The sequence below is a fragment of the Agrilus planipennis genome, unplaced genomic scaffold (assembly GCF_000699045.2).
Source record: "Agrilus planipennis isolate EAB-ADULT unplaced genomic scaffold, Apla_2.0 scaffold144, whole genome shotgun sequence".
Lineage (NCBI taxonomy): Eukaryota > Metazoa > Arthropoda > Insecta > Coleoptera > Buprestidae > Agrilus > Agrilus planipennis.
Window position 1 is genome coordinate 780,880 of NW_020438905.1, and position 20,719 is coordinate 801,598.

Sequence of the window (20,719 nt, forward strand, 5' to 3'; positions counted from 1 at the left end):
ATTTTACTTCTTTGTAATATCATCTCTTTGAAAAAATTCTTTTAAAGCGCCTCAACAAGAAGCGCCTATTAAAATAATAATTTTTTACTCAATTTAATTATTAATTATGCTTGAATGTGATACATACTGAGTGTTTTCAAATAACACAGCTTTTCTATTTTCTAAACTATTCTAGACTAGTGTCGCTCTCTGTGAATAAAAAGTGAAACATCTAAAGTAATAAAAAGTTTTACTTATGCCGATGAATTGTCTACATTGATAACAAAATAAAAGAGCTTAAACTACATAAACTTTCAAACTATAAAATACTAATATTTATCCTTTATCTAGGTATTAATATTAAACAAACTCTTTTTTGAAAATGTATTAGTATTGAAGACTCACGTTAGATGGCAGCACCAAAACTTTTTATTTTAAATATATAGTATAGTATAATCAGCATCTACGATGATGATAATCACGATAAAACAATAATTTCACTGCACAAAAAAATATATAATAATGAAAAATATTGGAAAAAGTTAATTGCGGTATTTTCAAAGTTACTAAAGCAATTAAAGAGCAGGAATGTTTTTAGTAAAATTATTACTAATATGCCATGCAAGCAAACGGATTCGCTTCTCAATCGGTTCAAAACCTTTTTTTTTTACTTAGGACTTTGAAATGAGAAAAAAACGTACTTGTACTTAACTATCTTTTATTGAGTATGAATTGCACAAGAACTATATGATTAATACATTATAATAGACAGTTATAATTACTGAAAAATGAATAAAAACATCACATATAATAATACTTAATCGAGATTACATTTAATTAAATAAGTTGCAAGCTGAACAAGTTTCCATTGGCAAGATGCACACTTTTAAATTATAACTTATATGGAGCAAAAAATTATAATCAAATGTGACTGTTATTACATTTACATCAAAAAATTAAATTTTATTAGTTACAAAAAATTAACTACGAAATGTACAAGAAAACCACACTTGATTAAAATTTTAACAACTAAAGCAGTCTTAGGTACAGATATTTTTTTGTGATATATAAATAGTGTAGTACCATATTACTAAATAAATAATATATGAAGAAAACCTTTTGAGATTCAAAGGAACATTGTATTAAAGTCATAAAAATTAAAGTCTAAATCAAATAACAATAGTTTCTTATACACAATTAATACAACAAACGTTAATTATTTTTAAAATCAATCATTCATATGAAAAAAACTACAATCGCTGCACGCCATCAAAACTACAATAAAAAAACAAATATTTCTTAAACTTAAAAACAAACAAAAAATAGAAATACTGATGTTTAAGCAATTTTCAAATTTGCTTTTTAAGTAAATATGCAATTTCAATCATTGGTCTATTTTTTCCGATTAATCTGCTCTTTCCAATTGAAACAGAAATTTTAGTTTACTTATTAATGTTTCTATAAAACTAATCATTTTTGAAAATACGAAAAATAAATTTTTACATCAATGAAACGGTTTTCTGTAACCCTTAAAAAGAAATTGAGAACAATTATACTATCAAAATGTTTCTTGGTATTACTATAAAAGAATGATTAAAACTTTTTGTTTTCAAAAAATCTATTTTTTCATTCTAAAATCCCTTAAAAAACAGATTTGCATATCACTTCCCTTAAAATTGAAAAAACGAGTAGTATTTTCTTTCTTGTATACTGTTATACTACAATTTTTACACTGATGGCCAATAAAAAATATCACAGAATAATTTGGAATCCTAAAGTACAAATTCGCGTTAAATTCAATACTCCTCATCTTGATAGTTATACTGACTAGAAATATTTGTCGTTGAAACTTAGTTTTTAACTGTAAGAAAACTATTAGATAGCAACAGAATAAAGCTGCAAAATTTTTAATTATACTTATGAAAACTAAATATTTCTGCATGTGATTGTATATATTATCATTATTATAAAAACGTAGGATGAAATGAACATGTTTCTTCTACTGAAATAATTCATTTCATAATTTATGGGTATTAATTTCAAACTGAACAATAAAAACTATTCACAATCTAAAACATACAAACTGAAAAACTAATGTCCAATTAAATTACTGCAATAAAAGAAAATAAATAAGAAATTAATAGTTAGTCGATTAATAAAATAAATCGAGTCATGTAGTGCTTCAATTTAAATTAAAATAAAAAAAAAATGATTCCACTTGGACAAACTAAAAAAGTAAAATCCAATAAAATCACCGGAAAAAAAAAGATAAGAAATAATGTTAAATAATAAAAAAAAAATCGATTCATGAAGTGCTTCACTTTAAATTAAATTAACTTAAATACAAAGAAAACTGGTTCTACTGATGCAGTACGGTTTTCGATACAGAGATTATAAAATTGTACTTATATATAGTACAAGCATATGTATTTGTAGGATGAAAATTAGGTTTCCTCAAAACGGTGTTTATCCTCATTCTTCCATGAACTTACTTGAATATGAGGAGGTGGTAAAAAACTTCGTAATGACTGAATTAGTTGAATTGTATCCATTAATGCTAAATTAAGCAAAAACCGTAATTTTAACAAAAAAAAAAATAATTGCTTCAGGGTTTTTAATAGTTTACTTACTTTTCTGCAATGCTTCAGATTGTTTTCCATAGGGTTTGCACATTGCTGGACGAACATATGTCTTCATTCTTTGCATATTTTTCATTACCTCAGCAAATGCTCTAACAATTTTCTCTTGTCCTACTTCACTACCTGATGATGACCGTTTTTCGTCATTTCCAGAATTTACGTTAGAATTCGACCACGCTCCATTGTGTAACGCCAATAAATCTTTATTTGCTGATGAGAAACCTAAACATAAAAATAAATTTGTTTGATTGTTTAAATGTTTTATTATTTTGAGTTTGATTATTAATTATTGTATTAGATGCATTTGAAGTTTGTCTGAATAAATTATACTAGATGATAATTATATAAGTACGAGACCAATTCACAGGGAATGCCTACTGTTTAGCATAATGGGGTTTATACTTAATATATTACTTTTGTATTTGGTTAAGTAAAAACTCTATAACGATTACATACTGATAATTTAATGAACTAATAAAATAATTACAAACCTTCAAGATTATCTAAATTAGCTCTTAAAAAATCACTCAGTTTGGGGTCAACAGGTGGTAATTCATAATGCTGTTTCTGCTGGTTCTTTGCCATATCAATGTGCTGTTGGAGCTGCATTTGTTGTCTCTGTTTCTCAAGATTTGCATTCAATTTATCTAAATTTTGTTGTGCAATGACCCTATTTTGTTGTTGAATCAAAGCTGCTGTCAATTGTTGTTGACTTGGAGCTACAGATTTTGGTCTCTCAATGCTACCTTTATCTAAATTATTTGGACCAGCCATATCAACAGATCCCATACCCATATGTGAATTTAAATTTGGAGGTGGAATGGGCATGGGAAATTCAGGAGAAAAATTGGCATTGCGCAAATCGGCGCTGTTGTTCTGAGACTCAGGTAAATATGTAGGAGCACCTGCCAAATGTTGCATTGTCTTTTGAGTTAACTCCATCTGGTTTTTGTAATAACGGCAGGCAGGATTTGGACAATTCTGAACAACTTCTATTATAAACTCCTTTTCCATACCAAAGTTTTCTCTTCCTATAGTATAAGATTCCATCACAGCTCTCACTGTTGCCTCCAAACCTAAATGTAAACCATGAGGGCCATTCATATGCTTCAGCATTACTGCATTTGCAAAGTGTTCAAAAGGCAGAATTATCTTTCCATTTTCTCTTAAAATTAACCTTCCTTGAGAATCTAGTGTTACACGGGATGACATCATTCTATAAGAAACATTTCCTATATAATTCCCTACCATTATTGGTTTTCAGGCACTTAATTATTTAACAAATTTTGAAGAGATTAAATAATGTTAAATTGTTATTGCATTTTAATGTAAATTAAGTATTTCATTTATGCTGTAACACAAAGTTGGCTCAATATATAATTCATTACATAATTTTAACATTTTGTTAGTTGTAGCTTACTGTAAATATGCAGCACTGGGAAGCATCGAAGATTCTTTTAGTTCTGTGAAACATTGAAGCAATTCAACAGAAGGGTTCCAGCCCTTATTTTGCAAATAAAGTTGTAAAAGCATGTATAACTTTTCTGTAACATATCCTGCACTAGCAGCAAAACCCACACTTGTTGATGTTGGTAAATCATTAACTGATGCTTGTTGAATGCCTTTCGCTAAAACGTTTTTCATGGTTTCTGCTAAATCCATTATGATTTCACCCCTCTGGTACTTAAACAGGTCAACTTTTTTACAATATAGATATTGCACTTCACTTGCTTTTCAAATGCTTAGTTGTTTACTTCATATACTTCCAAGAAAAACTTTAATACAGCTACATAATTTTCATCATATTATATTTAATAAGAATCATTTAAAAGCCATTCCATTCTAAAATGCTAAAATATTTCAAGAAAAAAGTAAAAACCACTTCCACTGTTTTTTATAAAATCTATGAAATATTATACCATAGATAATAGATCTACAAAGGGTATAGCCTAGAACCATAAATAAGAAAACATTACCGATATAAAATGTCTACATATTCGACATACGATATAATATTTTTCACGAAACAATTTGTATACAATACTATACATATTTAAAACATTCACTTATTCATAAACTAAAATTTTATTCTTAATGCGGCTGTATATTTCAATAGGACCCACTGAACTGAGGGTGTAGCCTAGCCTTTCCAGCGCGGAAAACAGCTTTATTTGTTAAAAGGACCAGGAAAAGCCCCAAGGGGAAGGGCGAACTTCAACCTACCGTAACCTAACCTTTTCTACCTAGCGTAGCACAACCTAGGTTAGGCGAGACTCTTTGCTGTTAAAATGAGTCAAATACCAACTTCCTTTCCAATCGCGGGAGTTCAAAAGGTCTTGATGTACGCTTTTCATTCAACTCCATTCAATGCTTTTTATACGGAAGATTAGACTTAAATAATTCAATTCATTCAACTTAATGTTCTAATAAAATTGTGAACATAAAAATGTAAAAAATTTCTGTTGAATGATGACTTGATGCCAAATATCAAACGGGCTGAAATGAACTTTTTGTTTTCTTTCCATAGATTATAAGTATTATATATATCTCTAATAAATGGTTGTTTCATTCTGTTTGATTCAGTTGTATTAATCTATGGTTACATTAATGGTTCCATGATGGTTTGTTCATAATCTGTTCGGTGTTATGGTTTTATACCGGCGTTGTTTTATTACAAAAAATATGTCTTCAAATGTAGATAAAGTTAAAGTAAATTAAATGATAGTTTTAATTTGTGTGAATATATGCATTATCTTCATAAAGTTCTTAAATCGTGACTGCACAGAAAAATGGCCGCATTAAACGGGTAGTTCATTTTTGATCGGATTTTTCCTACTTTAATTACGGAGTTGGAAGCTCATCGAATCTAAAAGTAAGACTTTTTGTGTAAATATTAAATAAATGTAATAGTATTTGATTCTATTTTGAGGCTGTTTTTTCTTACTCACATTTTAATTTTTTAACCTCATTGTTTGCTTTATTTTTATATTGTTTATTTTAATCTAATGCCATTGTGAGGATGTTGGTGTATAATATACAACCCCTAAACATTTTTGCGTGTCTGTTTCTCCTGAAACTAGTGCATCATGGTATCTCCTGCACCTACAAAAACTGTACGTGCCGGTCGTAAAGCGATGCTATATTAAAGGGTAAAACGCATCGTTGGTATGTACTTAATAAATTGTTACATTACCTGGTTTACATTACCCAACATTCTTTATTACCTTCTTTAAACTCAAATATTTGTTTACAGCAAAAGCATTAAAACTTCCTAATATCTAATATTTTAATAGTATAAACAAACGTTACTTTCTATTCGGTCATTTAGAAAAAATATAAGATTATATTAATTGCCATAAAAATAATTATAGATTATTATCATTATTTCAGATATTTGAGTCATGTATCTTTACAACTTAACACTTCAAAGGGCTACTGCCATTACCCATGCAGTGCATGGAAACTTTTCTGGCACAAAACAACAAGAAATTGTTATTTCAAGGGGCAAAAGTTTAGAATTGCTGCGTCCTGACCCAAACACTGGCAAAGTACACACATTACTAGCTTTGGAAATTTTTGGAATAATTAGATCTCTTATGGCCTTTCGATTAACTGGAGGCACTAAAGATTATATAGTTGTGGGATCTGATTCTGGGCGAATAGTTATTTTAGAATACATTCCTGCTAAAAATGCTTTTGAAAAGGTACATCAAGAAACATTTGGTAAATCGGGATGTCGCCGGATTGTACCAGGACAATATTTAGCCATTGATCCTAAAGGCCGTGCTGTCATGATTGGAGCAGTTGAAAAACAAAAATTGGTATACATTTTAAATAGAGATACTGAAGCAAGACTGACTATTTCTTCACCTCTCGAAGCTCATAAAAGCAACACATTGGTATATCATATGGTTGGGATTGATGTGGGCTATGAAAATCCTATGTTTGCATGTTTAGAAATTGATTATGAGGAAGCAGATTCTGATCCAACTGGAGAAGCTGCTCAGAAAACGCAACAAACACTGACATTCTATGAATTGGACTTAGGGGTCAACCATGTTGTGAGAAAATACTCGGAGCCTCTTGAAGAGCATGCAAACTTCTTGGTGTCTGTACCAGGTGGCAATGATGGCCCTTCTGGGGTATTAATTTGCTCAGAAAATTATCTTACTTATAAGAATTTAGGGGATCAGCATGATATAAGGTGTCCAATTCCAAGAAGGAGGAATGACCTTGATGATCCTGAAAGGGGAATGATTTTTGTTTGCTCTGCTACTCATAAGACTAAGTCTATGTTTTTTTTCTTGGCACAAACCGAACAAGGTGATATATTTAAAATAACTCTGGAAACTGCAGATGATATGGTCACAGAGATTAAACTGAAGTACTTCGATACTGTACCAGTTGCAACTTCTATGTGTGTATTAAAAACTGGTTTTTTGTTTGTTGCTTCTGAATTTGGAAATCAGTAAGTTGGCATTTAAAGAATTCACGTAATTAAATATTACACAATTTTTTTTAGTTATTTATATCAAATTGCTCATCTTGGAGATGATGACGATGAATTGGAATTTAGTTCTGCTATGCCTTTAGAGGAAGGTGATACATTTTTCTTTGCTCCAAGACCATTAAGAAATTTAGTTCTGGTGGATGAAATGGAATCTTTGTCTCCCATTTTGTCCTGTAGGGTAGCTGATTTAGCAGGTGAAGATACACCTCAGTTATACATGTTATGTGGAAGAGGCCCCAGATCTTCTCTCAGGGTTTTAAGACATGGTTTAGAAGTATCTGAAATGGCTGTATCTGAACTACCAGGAAATCCTAATGCTGTCTGGACTGTTAAAAGGCGAAGTGATGGTGAGTTGAGTTCTTTGTTTTGTAATGTTACTTACTTTTATTTTTTGAGTGCTTTACTTTTGTGTTGTAAAATTTAAATTACACAAATTAAAAAAAATAATTTTAAGTAAACTCACTTTTCTATTTTTTTTTACTCTTATTAAAGTAAGGCTACTTACATTGAGAAATTGTTTGATAACAATTTTTTAACTAAGCCTGGTGGTTGAATAAAAATAATCAAACACCAGTTGCTTTTAATTTTTCAGGAATTTCCCTGTTATGAACTCTCTGAGCCTTGTTGAGGTAAGTTGTAGTTGAACTTTTGTTTTATAACTAAGTGTTAAGCATATAATTATATATTTTATCAACTTAGATATCTGAAGAAAGTAAAGCATATGAGAAATATTTATTTTTTTAATCTAAAGGTTAAATTAATTTTGAACGGAATTGTTGCAAGTGTAAAATTTGTAAGTACCTTTCTCCATTTTAATTTCTTTCTTTTATGATATGATGACTTTTATCCGTGTTTCAACTGAAAAATATTGATTAAAACATCCCGTCTGACAAAAAGTAGTTTGATAAACTTAAAAATTATGATTTATTGGTTACAATAGTGTTTTGTATTTTTCGTTTTGTTACAGACGAGTATGATGCCTATATTATCGTATCCTTCGTAAATGCCACCTTAGTGTTGTCTATCGGAGAAACCGTTGAGGAAGTTACTGACAGCGGTTTTTTGGGTACAACTCCAACCCTTGCGTGTGCTGCTTTAAGTGATGATGCTTTAGTACAGGTATACTGTTAATTTATTATACAATAAAAAATAAAGAGTAGCGAATCTCATAAAAAAAATATTTAGTTTAGGAACTGTAAACGAATAGGTCATTTCGTTATTACTTTTTTGTTCATAGCATTTCTAGAAAATCCCATTTTCATTCTTGTTGGAAATTTAGAGAAGGATTAACTTGAGTGACAAAGAATAAACACTTTAATTTTTTTTAACGTTCAGGCCATATCTTCATGCATTTTTAATCAAAATATATATTATTAATGTAAGGGAATGGCCTAAAGCATTATTAACATGATCATAGTGCCAATGAAAATACCAGATTTTTCAGTGGATCTCCTAATCACGTTACAAAAGCAAAAAATAAAATTACTGTAATATTATTGTTCAAATTTCACTATTAAATTACAACATTCTTTTGGTGTATTAAAAGATAAGATATTAAACCTTTTTTCTTTTTATAAGGTATACCTTAATGGTATTCGACACATTTGTTCTGATAAACGTGTGAACGAATGGAAAGCTCCTGGAAAAAAGACCATCGTTAAATGTGCAGTAAATCAAAGGCAGGTTGTTATAGCACTGTCTGGAGGAGAACTGGTGTATTTCGAAATGGACCCTGTAAGTTTTTTCTTCCTACAATTTTGGTTGTATATGCATAGGCATAACAACTGGATGTTGTCTACACAATACATCCAGATTTAATACTATGCAAAACTAAATTTTCTTGTCGCCTCCGCTGCACATCTGTTGTGTAATGGAGTGAATCAAGAAAAAACAATATTTTTTTTTATCTGAAACAAAGTGCGTACTTTTTGGCCAGTGGTACATTGGTACCTATAACAGACACTTCCACATAAATATAATTACTTTGTTTTAAAAACCGGAAAAATAGTGAAATTTCAAGATCATTTACAAATATAGTTCTAGTTAGTACAGAATTGAAAATAGAATATTTGTAAAATACATACATGAAAACACATCCAAAGTCAATACTCTTATAAATTTTCACATCATTCACATAAAGCAACAATTCAGAAAATTCAAACGTATGAAATGCATTGTTTATAAATTATCCAAAGAGTAAAGGAGCCAGATGAGAGCCTTGAGAAGCAGAGGTAGGTAGCAGTAATGGAAGAAAATTGAGTACTTGTCACCTTGTTTCTACAATATTTTGAAGACAGAGTTTAACAACAGTATTACGTAATTTCAAAGTGATATATGTATTAACCATGTATTGATTTATTAAGTTTTAATTCTTATAATATTTTCAAAAAGGAAAAGGTAAACATTTTTTTAACGAGTTTATATTTCCCCCTTTAGACCGGTCAACTCCATGAATATAAGGACCGTAAACGTATGAATTCAGACGTAGTGTGTATGGCCCTCGCGAATGTGCCTCCCGGTGAACAACGTTCGTGGTTCCTCGCTGTCGGTCTAGCCGATAACACAGTTCGTATAATTTCGCTCGATCCTAGTGACTGTCTTGCCCCGCGATCAATGCAGGCTCTCCCTGTTTGCGCAGAATCACTGTGCATTGTGGAAATGGGATGTACTGAACGTAATCCAGAAGATGCGGCAGCTGCAAGCACTACCAGCACTCTGTACTTAAATATAGGATTACAAAACGGTGCCCTTCTTAGAACTGTACTCGATCCTGTTTCGGGCGATTTAACTGATACAAGAACTCGGTATCTGGGTTCACGACCTGTTAAATTGTTTCGGATTAGGATGCAGGACTCTGAAGCAGTATTAGCTATGAGCAGTCGTTCGTGGCTTAGTTACTATTATCAAAGTCGTTTCTACCTAACCCCATTGTCTTATGAAAGTCTGGAATATGCATCAGGGTTTAGTTCGGAACAATGTCCTGAAGGTAAGAGTTAGTGTAATTATATCGCACTAATTAAAAATTAGGCCATATTACTGCATTGTTGATGTCGTCAAATCATCAGTGTAAGTGCATGGCCAATAATAAATGACATGACCATAGTACCAAGAATGTCTATTTATGATATTCTTGGGTCTCCCATTCATGCTACAGTTGTTTCTTTTATATTATTTTTGTTTGACTTTGTTAAGATTCATTTTAATTAAAATAATTTTCTCTCAGGTATCGTTGCTATTTCTACAAATACGCTTCGTATATTGGCTCTAGAAAAATTAGGGGCGGTATTCAATCAAGTATCTTTTCCATTGGAGTATACACCAAGAAAATTCGTAATTCATCCGGAAACATCGAATCTAATTATTTTGGAGACAGAACATAATGCATACACCGAAGAAACGAAAAAACAACGTCGTCTTCAAATGGCACAGGAGATGAGAGAAGCGGCTGGTGAAGAAGAACAAGAGCTCGCGAGAGAGATGGCCGAAGCATTTTTAAACGAAGATTTACCTGAGAGTATCTTCTCTGCACCTAAAGCTGGTCATGGAATGTGGGCATCAACATTAAGAGTTATGGATCCTGTCCAGGTATTAACTGCAATAGTTTGAGTTTTAAGATAATTGCTTATTGGCATAGCATTGACAACCAGTTGCTTCATTTAAATAGCCACTGGATGTATCGCTATGCTAAATTGTACTTTTCTGTATGTTTTTATCATGATAATTTTCCATGATGAAAGAAAATAGAAAAGAACATTGTTTTTTGAAAATATTTGTTATGTGCTTTTAATGTACTTCACGTATAACTTAACAATCGTTGAGTTTTTGGGTTAGACTAATTTATTTTTGCATTTTTAAAGGGCTCCACTTACAAAATTCTTCGCTTGGAACAAAATGAAGCAGCAATGTCTCTAACATTGCTCAAATTCAATTCTCAACCGGAACATCAATGGTTTTTAGTCGTGGGAATTGCTAGAGACCTCCAATTAAACCCCCGCGTTTGTACAACTGGATTCCTTGATACATACAGGGTCGACACACTTTGTAGAGAGTTTGAACTAGTTCATAGGACACCGATCGATGAGATTCCTTATGCGCTTTGCCCTTACAATGGGCGACTATTAGCCGGTGTTGGGCGTATGCTGAGACTTTATGATCTGGGTAAAAAGAAACTTCTAAGAAAATGTGAAAACAAGGTGAGTTTGTATATATTTGAGTTTTAAATTCTAGGATCATGTAGCTGTATCATAAGTAACAAACAAATAATTATTCATATAAGGAATAAGCGGTTAAAACTTTGTCAATATAGTAATGATTTATTTTATAGAAATTTTTTTTATATTTTTTTAAATATTTAAGGCTATTTATCTTGCACATTACTTATATGAGGATAACAACATGCACTTAAAACTTTGAAGAAATCCTGCAGTTCTGATTGTCATAAAATAAAAACAAAAACAAGTTGAATTGGGTAAAAACCTTTACTAAACTATTTCTATCTTTATTTTTAGCATATCCCTAACTTAATAGTCGACATACAAGCGATGGGTCGTCGTATATTTGTTTCGGACGTGCAGGAGTCAATACATTTTGTAAGATATAAAAAACACGAAAATCAGCTCATAATTTTCGCAGACGATACACATCCTAGATGGGTGACGTGTTCGTCTGTTTTGGATTATGAAACGTGTGCGGTAGCCGATAAATTTGGCAACATCGGTATTCTTAGATTACCGCCCAACACGTCCGACGACGTGGACGAAGACCCAACGGGAAACAAAGCATTGTGGGATCGGGGTAAGTAACTGTATGATTATTTGTATTAAGATATAAACTAATTTTATGGAAGTAAATTTTAATACATTATTAAATTTAAAAACAACTGAAAAATTTTAAGTTTATTTTAAGTATTGCAATATTGATCAGGTGATATCCTGAAAATGCTCAAAATAGTGTAAAGGTCTAGATACGATAACTGCATAAAAATGCTCACCAAGTAGTGAGTTTATTAAGTTATCCGAAAATTTTTATTTTATTAACTTGTTTATTTATTTGTAGCATTTTTGTTAGTTGTTTTGTATTTGCTCATTATCATTGATTATTTTAAATTGAGCTAATGAAGGTACCGGTCAATTTATCATTATATAGTTTAAGTAAAATGGGGGCAATTTTTATACGCTTATTGTCGTTTGAGTGCGAGGTAACGCGTCTGATTAACTGGCAATTAGGTTTTTCGGATTTCTAGTAGTTCTCGCTAAAGTAAATGACATATTCTTTGCTGGTTTAATTAATTTCCCTATTTAAATCAGTCACAAGCCTGTCGTACAGTGGAGGTGATAATTTGATCGTTATAGTTTTGATGAAATTTTTAACTAAAGTAAAACACTGTTTTGCATTAGGTTTATTAAACGGTGCATCTCAAAAGGCAGAAACATCGTCCACATTCCATATTGGTGAGATGGCAACATGGCTTCAGAAAGCTACCTTAATCCCCGGCGGTTGGGAATCTTTACTTTACACTACAATGTCTGGTACTGTAGGAGTATTGGTGCCGTTTACATCTCATGAAGATCACGACTTCTTCCAGCACCTTGAAATGCATATGCGAAGTGAAAATCCTCCGCTTTGTGGCAGGGATCATTTATCTTTCAGAAGTTATTACTACCCAGTTAAAGTAAATATTTTACTTACATTAGAAATTTTATTTACGTTATGTTAATATTTGTATGATGATATTAGATTCACATGCTAGACTTATGAAATGTCATTGATTTGAAATTGCTTTTCTGACTTACTTAATTGTACTTTTTTAAAACTTATTTTTACTTAAAAAATGTTCTTGTATTTATTTTTTCTTCTCTTTTCCCAGAATGTTATCGATGGAGATCTTTGCGAACAATACAATTCTTTAGATCCTGCCAAACAGAAGAGTATTGCAATCGACTTGGAAAGGACTCCAGCTGAAGTGTCAAAAAAACTGGAGGACATACGAACGCGTTACGCGTTTTAAATTTTTAATGCAACTCACTGGTATGTATTTCTTTAAATACAAGTTGTTCATTGTATTAAATATTAATTTGTCAAATATTTGCAATTAGAAAATAAGGATTTTTGTAGAATAAACAAAATACGATAGTTACGTGATACATTTATTTGTCATTTCATAATCTGCTCAACATTAATGAAAAATATTGTGAATATTTACACGTAATACAACAGAATACTTTTATATGCATGGCTATGCATTTAAACATGCATATTACATTTATAACAATGTGCCTAGTTTTTTTTTTGTTTCGTGAACAAGAAATACTTAGCAAGTGTATATTACGTAAAATTATTTACATTGCGTTAACCTAGTAACAGGTGAGATGAAATTAATGTTTAATTAAATGTCAAAGTAATAACAGATCTAAAACGAATTATATTCTTTATACACCAAAAAACGTAAATGATTATAATATGAAAAGTTATTAATTTACAAAACCAAATAATGAACTACAAAAATTTCATTGTCATTTCTACATTTAAATGTGCACATTGAATGTTTACTTGGAAGGATTCCTTCTAATCCTCTAATACTTCTATGACTACTTAACATTGATACTATATAGTCACGATTTAAATAAGGAAAGGGATAAAAAAAAACAAATGCGTCCTTCGTTTCAGGAAGGAGATAAATGTTACATGATGGGGCAGTTTTCATAAATAGACCGCTTCTGTTCTACTTCCTTTTCACAAATCCTCTATTGAAAAAATCATTACTACACACAATGTAACTATCGCAAATAGTAATCGGTAAATAAATTATATTCGTATTTGCTAATAATCTATGCTACAATTAAATCATGCTTTTCGGGGAGGTGGGGGTGGAGGTGCATACGGAAACCCACTTGGGGGAGGATAATACATTCCTTGCATTCTAGGAGGATGAGTCATTTGTACAGACTGCACAGGAGGTGGAGGTGGGGGTACTGAAAAAAAATTAGTGGGTACTCCTCCGTTTTGAACAGAATAAGTAGTTTGGGTAGGTAAAGGGGGCGGTGGACGATTCTGATAATCTTTAGGGACAGGAGGAGGGGGTAAATGCGTTTGAACATGTGCTTGCGTCATTACGTGATGTTTAGGAGGAGGCTGTTGCTGAACCGATATTGACTGAGGTGCCGCTGAATGATGTATTTGATGCCCCATTGCTGGTTGAGGTGGAGGAGCATGCGTTGATATGGATGGCCTTTGTTGTTGTGGCGGCTGCGATTGAGTAGAAGGCTGTTGTAACGGCCTTTGAGTGGGTGTGGATGGTGGAGGTCGTGATATCAAATTACTTGACAAAGATGCTGAAGGTACAATTGCTGGCTTTGGAGGTGGACTTACACTTCGACTATCACTGCGTGATCGTTTTCTTCTGTAACGATCTCTAGAACGACTGCGATCTCTTCGGGAACTTCTTCGAGGTGAACGAGACCTAGAACGGGATAATGATCTAGAACGTCTATGAGTTCCACGTCCTCGACCCCATCGACTCCTCCCTAAAAAAACAATATTTAATATACAGTTGCATTAAAGTGCAGTGCAGTGCTTACCTCTTGTACTGTTACCGTTACTACTCCACGACCGATTGTCGGCCATTTCTTGTAATTTGGGATTAATAACTTGTTTTGCCTCCTTCAAAACTTCCAGCAAATCGGATGCTTTGTTGGCATTTATAGGTGTAAAGAAGGTGTAAGCGGTTCCGGTTCTTTGTGAACGACCGGTACGTCCGATTCTGTGAACGTAATCTTCGGAGTTTGAAGGATAATCGAAATTGATTACAAATTTGACATCTTCCACATCTGCAATATTTTTCTCATTAATGGGTGCTCGATATGATTTTAATTATAATAGAAAAACAATAGTTATACTTTATTATTATTATAAATTGAAAAACTTGGGTAAAAACAAAATAAAATAAACAAATGAAATACTGCATTTCTAGAAAATCCCATTTTCATTCTTGTTGGAAATTTAGAGAAGGATTAACTTGAGTGACAAAGAATAAACACTTTAATTTTTTTTAACGTTCAGGCCATATCTTCATGCATTTTTAATCAAAATATATATTATTAATGTAAGGGAATGGCCTAAAGCATTATTAACATGATCATAGTGCCAATGAAAATACCAGATTTTTCAGTGGATCTCCTAATCACGTTACAAAAGCAAAAAATAAAATTACTGTAATATTATTGTTCAAANTATATGAAATAATCACTTGCTTACGGTTTGTCATACATTGAAACCATTTTTTAGAAAAATTATTAGAGCATAAAAGACTTGAATGAGTCAAGAACAATATGGAAATGAATTAATAACGCGTAGTTTCTAATATTCAATTCATATAACATTTTTATAAAGGAATTATTTTTGTTTTAAATTTTTTTTCCATACCAAAACGAACTATGGCCACGGCACGTGTGAGAAGTAACCCCTTATAGAACCGTGAGAGGTCTAACCAGAGGGCGGGTCACAGTCATGCGACCGAGAGATATTGAAGTGAAAAGTCTTTACGTGTGGTGCGAATGAGTGAGATAGAAGTGAGCACCTGGGCGGAGCCAACGTCCAGCCCGCACTGTTGCTGCTATCGACTGGTCGGCACAATACATACAGACCCCCCCTGCGGTGATATGCGTGAGTCCGTTCCTTACAGACCCCCGCACAATGAGTTAGGAGGTGTCCTTTACAGACCCCCGCACAGTGAATTAGGAGGTGTAGTAGGAGGCTGCGCACTATGCCCACGGCCAAGCCAGTCCACATCGCGTTCCCAGATTGGCCCGATGTCTGGGCAGCGCAGCAATGTGTCCCTGCGATCGAGAGAGCGCCTCGACGCCCACCACTCACGGCCAGGTTGTTTAATTAGCCAGCAGTTTTTTTAAGACCTCGGACTGACTCCCAACATGGCCGGCGGCGGGAACGACAGGTGGTTGCGCTCATTCGTTTGTTCGTTCTCGTCTCGGTGGCGAGAGAGAGGCACAGCCACAATGACATACATGCTTGTCATTTACTCGCTTGTGCCTCTGGAAAAAGATATCACAGGAGTATCGAGTAACTGTCAAACTCAATTTTCAACAGGCATTTGCATTATAATACTTATGTATTTTGTTCCCTGAACATCATTATCGACAAGCTAATGTTTTATTTTTACGCCGCAAATCAGTATATAAGACGTTTATTAGTTTTAGTTTTTAAAAGAATACTATTATTGTCATAAGATCATTAGCCTGCCAAGAAGTATGTAAAAGAACACGACTTTTTTTCAAAATTTAATAATAAAAAATGTTAAAATGCAAAACAAAAAGGTGTTGTAGAGTAACAAAAATTTCAACAAACAAAAATCACTCACCTAAACCTCTCGCAGCGACATCTGTTGCCACTAGAATTGGAGCTTTTCCAGACCTAAAATCTAAAGGAAAATATTAGGTATGAAACATTCACTGAACAAATATATCATACCTTGTAATACCCAATCTCGTTCCTGTTGTGATTTATCTCCATGAATACATACGGCTGGCCACCTAAGCAAAAACGAGAAACTAATTTTTTTCACCATTTCAATTAATCTATCATTTATGAGCATATTTCTCAAATTAATGGTGACTTACCCATCCCTCTTCATTTTCCTTGTTATCTCATCTACCTTTCTCTTGGTTTCAATAAAAATAATAGTCTTATTTTCTTTCTCAGCCATAATTTCCTTCAGTAATGTGCTCAACTTTGCTTCTTTTTCGTATTCTTGACAAACATCAATTATTTGCAAAATATTATGATTTGCAGACAGTTGTAAAGATCCAACATTAATTTGAACATAATCTTTTAAAAACTCTGCTGCCAAAGACTGAACTTCTTTAGGCCATGTGGCTGACCACATTAATGTTTGCCTATCTGGCCTTATTTGCTCAATTATCTTTCTTATTTGAGGTTCAAAACCCATATCTAACATTCTATCAGCCTCATCCAGTACCAAGTAAGTGCATCTTCTTAAATTGGTACGATGGGTTTCTAAGAAGTCAATAAGACGTCCTGGAGTTGCTATGACTATTTCTACTCCATCAATTAAATCATTGGCTTGAGGACCCTTTGGTGCCCCACCAAATACACATGTATTTCTTATTCTGGATGACTGTCCAAACTCTGTTGCAACCTGTTGTATTTGTTGGGCAAGTTCTCTTGTGGGTGCCAAAATTAAAACTATAGGCCCATCCCCTCTAGCCAGTCGTGACTGATTATTTATGTGAACAATAGCTGGTAAAACATACGACAAAGTTTTACCAGATCCTGTTGATGCAATGCCTACCATATCCCTACCTATAAAATTAAATAATGGATTTGTAAATATACTGCTCTAGAAATACTTCATTCTAAAAATTTTATTAAAAATTAGTATTCATGGTTTCTATAGAAAAAATATAGGAAACATACCTGATAAAGCAATTGGCCAACCTTGAGACTGAATTGGTGTGGGTGTTTTGAAACCAATTTTTTTAATTTCTGTCATGACATAATCTGGAAAACCAGCTTCTTCAAAAGTAAAAACAGGATTAGGAATTGACCTTCCTTTTAATGAAATTTCTTTATTTTTGCGCCAATCTTCAACGTCGTACGAAGGTCTACTTTCAACGTCGGGATGAGGGACATAAAAGTCTTTTTTAAGGGGTTCCAATCGACCAAGATCCCACCGTGGTTTTTTCAAGCTGGAACCTGCTTGTTTTCTTCGACTACCACCACCCCCGAATCCGCGATCTCTACTTCTAGATCTTCTTCGATCTCTACTCCTAGATCTTCTTAGAATTAAAATGAATCATCACAAAAAATATTAAGGTATAAATAGTTCATTTACCTTCTGTTTGGTCTTCCTCTCATAATTGAACTCGATACACGTAACACTATAAAATCGATTGTATTTGGAACCTTACAGGCAAATTAACGTAGAAACTTATTCTATGATACCAATGTTTACGAAAATAGTAAATTAATTATTTTTATAATAGTAAAATGTTAATAAACTTATACCTTATGAAAAAATGGCTGGATCTCTTGAACCATAGATAAACAATATATATATACAATATACTTCAGTAATTCATTGAACTAGACTACAGATACAGATGTTCCTCTCCACTTCAATGAGTAATATACATATACCTTATCTCTATGGTTGTCTTTGGCTATTTGGACACCACTGATATCCAATTGATGCTAATTCATGCCCGTGGATTAAAGATACATAATTCGTAATAACCTAGGTTCATCTATGATTCATGCCAATTCAGCATTCATTAGCGATTGGCTGAATACACATGCAGTGTATATTACCTAAAATATCAAAGGTTTCCGAAAATTTTTAACCGAAATCTTGTTTATTTTGATGAATTTAATGATAAGAAGTTTTATTACCCATGCGAATAGTTTTTGTATTTTTTTCTGTGAATTGATTGTTATTAATCCAGTCAAGTAATTAGTGATAATATGGTGGTGTGTAATGAAAACATAAAATTGCATTTATTAATAATGTTTTCGGTTTTTCTAAATCTAACAATTTTTACTATTTAATAGGATATTTCTAAAAATAAGAAATATAAATGGCTCAAAGTACAGGTGGAACTTCTTCTCGACGTATAATCCGAGACCATGAAACATCATCAATTTCATCAAGATATGCAGATACAGAATGGGAAGCAAAAGAAGTAAGTATATCCTTGTAAGGAATATTGTTTACATTTTATTTTTTTTTCAAACTAAAAAATATTTATAAGGCTCTACGACAACGTGAGCTAGAAGAAGCAAGGGCTAGAGCTGCACAAATGGAGAAAACTATGAGATGGTGGTCTGATTGTACAGCAAACTGGAGAGAAAAGTGGAGTAAAGTTCGTAATGAGAGAAATAAAGCAAGAGAAGAAGCAAAACTTTTACGGACGAAATTAGAAGCTGCTTTAAAAGATGGTAATTGTTATATCAGAGAAAAACAAGAAATGGAGTTTCAAAATGAGCAATTAAAAAAAGAAATTGAAAAGATACATTTACTTTTATTAAAACATGCTGGACAGTTTGAAAGTCAAATATTAGAAGCTTTAGGAGATGATCCTTTGAAAGACTTTAATTTCAGTATTAATCATGAGCAAACCACTGTTAAAGAAAAAGAGATTCAAGATAGTTCTAATATTACAACACAGCAGGAATGTGATAGTACAGCTACATCTCTATTATGTATAGAGAAAGATTCATGTATAGAAGAGTATATTTTACAAGGAGCAGTGCCTAAATATATTTCTGAGCCCAAAGAAGATGAAGTTACTGATTTTGATAATTTGCCTAATAAAGCATGTGACGAGAAAGATGATAATGAGGAAGATTGTTGGTCTCAAAAAGTTTCTATGCTACAACTTAAGTTAGAAGAAACCACTAAAACTTTACAGGTAGAAAGAGAGTAAGTGCTTGTTTTTTTTTTTTAATTTTTAAATAACAACAATTAAGAAATAACAATTTGGAAGAAGTGTTTGCATGGGTCGTAAATCTGTGTACCACATATCAAATTAATAACTGTAAGAAGTATCAAAAGAAATGTACATATGCCTGTATGCGCAGAAAATTGGAAAGCATAAAAAAAGGTGATAAGAATGCTTTGACTAAAAATATTGAGTGAGACATGCATGGCTGGTTCAATTTCCAGCCATTTCTTTTTTACTTAATTAAAATAATGTTTACAATTTATTTGTTTTAACATTTTATTTTACAACATATAAATGCTGATTTTTGTTATATTTAAAGAGAAAAATCACAACTCCTTCGAAATGTAGAAAAATTATCAAATGAATTGCAAGAAATGAAAGAAAAATGCGAAGAATTGAGACAGTCTAGACAAGATGCCGTCAGAGAATTGTTATCTCTTCAGGATCAGCATCAAGAAGAAATTATATTAATTAAAGCAGATCTACAAGAAGAAGCAGCATCACGAGGAGGAATGGATAGAAGGATAAATGATTTAAGATCTGAGGTAAGTATTTGACAATTTATTGTTTCATCAAATGTATCAAAACAAAATACTTCAATTTTGAAAAAGTATAGGTAATTAAAAAAAACATGTTTTTTGTTATTTCTATTATTAATAGGTATATTTGCTCAGCATCTTAATTTATTCGCTTATTACCTTTAAGTGCTCTTAAAGTTATTTATTTTTTTAATTATAACTGAGAATGTATAAATAGTAGTCTTTTTTTGTTTTGTCTAAATTGTGACGAATGATTTTTTAGCTAGAACGGTTGCAGGCAGAAAATGCTTCTGAATGGGGCAAGAGAGAACGACTTGAGACTGACAAATTATCGTTAGAGCGAGAAAATAAAAAACTTCGGGCTGAATTGCGAGAAATTCAGGAAAGGTTGGAGAAAAAAGAAAGACCATTGTCAAATTCTGACGCAGAATTTCGACAAATACAGCAAGAATTATCTGATAAAAATAAAGTGAGTAGTATGCAATAAGTAGGCTGTGGTCAGATAGGGATATGAACTGCCCCTCCCCTCCCGAGTTGTAAGATATTGTTTTTTTTTTATTTCTATTATAATTAATA

The 20,719-nt window shown here is 32.4% G+C and overlaps 4 protein-coding genes across 13 annotated transcripts; 2 read left to right on the forward strand and 2 right to left on the reverse strand.

Moving 5' to 3' along the window:
• Positions 1-2,321: 2,321 nt before the first annotated feature.
• LOC108737720 lies at positions 2,322-4,532 on the reverse strand. The gene is made up of 4 exons (XM_018470793.1): positions 4,039-4,532; positions 3,110-3,834; positions 2,610-2,840; positions 2,322-2,536 (listed from the first exon to the last, which is right to left on the reverse strand). Exons 1-4 carry the CDS (start codon positions 4,278-4,280, stop codon positions 2,424-2,426), a joined length of 1,311 nt encoding a protein of 436 aa, XP_018326295.1. The 5' UTR covers positions 4,281-4,532; the 3' UTR covers positions 2,322-2,423.
• Positions 4,533-5,191: 659 nt separating this feature from the next.
• Positions 5,192-13,882, forward strand: LOC108737725 (splicing factor 3B subunit 3). 3 transcript variants are annotated; one of them, XM_025973353.1, is made up of 12 exons: positions 5,194-5,490; positions 6,009-7,086; positions 7,141-7,475; positions 8,096-8,247; positions 8,707-8,862; positions 9,565-10,114; positions 10,352-10,713; positions 10,986-11,321; positions 11,637-11,922; positions 12,525-12,799; positions 12,995-13,155; positions 13,795-13,882. In XM_025973353.1, exons 2-11 carry the CDS (start codon positions 6,020-6,022, stop codon positions 13,133-13,135), a joined length of 3,660 nt encoding a protein of 1,219 aa, XP_025829138.1. In that variant the 5' UTR covers positions 5,194-5,490; positions 6,009-6,019; the 3' UTR covers positions 13,136-13,155; positions 13,795-13,882. The 3 variants fall into 3 exon arrangements, with proteins under 3 accessions (XP_025829139.1, XP_025829138.1, XP_025829137.1); XM_025973352.1 differs by lacking the exon at positions 13,795-13,882 and having other exon boundaries at positions 12,995-13,264; XM_025973354.1 differs by lacking the exons at positions 8,707-8,862; positions 9,565-10,114; positions 10,352-10,713; ... (3 more) ...; positions 12,995-13,155; positions 13,795-13,882 and adding an exon at positions 7,721-7,757 and having other exon boundaries at positions 5,192-5,490; positions 8,096-8,182.
• LOC108737724 (probable ATP-dependent RNA helicase DDX17) lies at positions 13,261-18,230 on the reverse strand. 6 transcript variants are annotated; one of them, XM_018470798.1, is made up of 8 exons: positions 18,169-18,230; positions 17,996-18,096; positions 17,578-17,939; positions 16,761-17,463; positions 16,612-16,673; positions 16,502-16,561; positions 14,706-14,954; positions 13,261-14,651 (listed from the first exon to the last, which is right to left on the reverse strand). In XM_018470798.1, exons 2-8 carry the CDS (start codon positions 18,016-18,018, stop codon positions 13,972-13,974), a joined length of 2,139 nt encoding a protein of 712 aa, XP_018326300.1. In that variant the 5' UTR covers positions 18,019-18,096; positions 18,169-18,230; the 3' UTR covers positions 13,261-13,971. The 6 variants fall into 6 exon arrangements, with proteins under 6 accessions (XP_018326300.1, XP_018326303.1, XP_018326301.1 ...); XM_018470801.1 differs by having other exon boundaries at positions 17,578-17,936; positions 17,996-18,041; positions 18,169-18,187; XM_018470799.1 differs by having other exon boundaries at positions 17,996-18,041; positions 18,169-18,185.
• A 196-nt stretch (positions 18,231-18,426) lies between these two features.
• Positions 18,427-20,682, forward strand: LOC108737713 (coiled-coil domain-containing protein 102A-like). 3 transcript variants are annotated; one of them, XM_025973356.1, is made up of 5 exons: positions 18,427-18,630; positions 18,712-18,842; positions 18,912-19,582; positions 19,924-20,149; positions 20,406-20,682. In XM_025973356.1, the coding sequence occupies exons 2-5, from the start codon at positions 18,738-18,740 to the stop codon at positions 20,628-20,630; spliced, it is 1,227 nt and encodes a 408-aa protein (XP_025829141.1). In that variant the 5' UTR covers positions 18,427-18,630; positions 18,712-18,737; the 3' UTR covers positions 20,631-20,682. The 3 variants fall into 3 exon arrangements, with proteins under 3 accessions (XP_025829141.1, XP_025829143.1, XP_025829142.1); XM_025973358.1 differs by having other exon boundaries at positions 20,421-20,682; XM_025973357.1 differs by lacking the exon at positions 18,427-18,630 and having other exon boundaries at positions 18,662-18,842.
• The last annotated feature ends 37 nt before the right edge of the window (positions 20,683-20,719 follow it).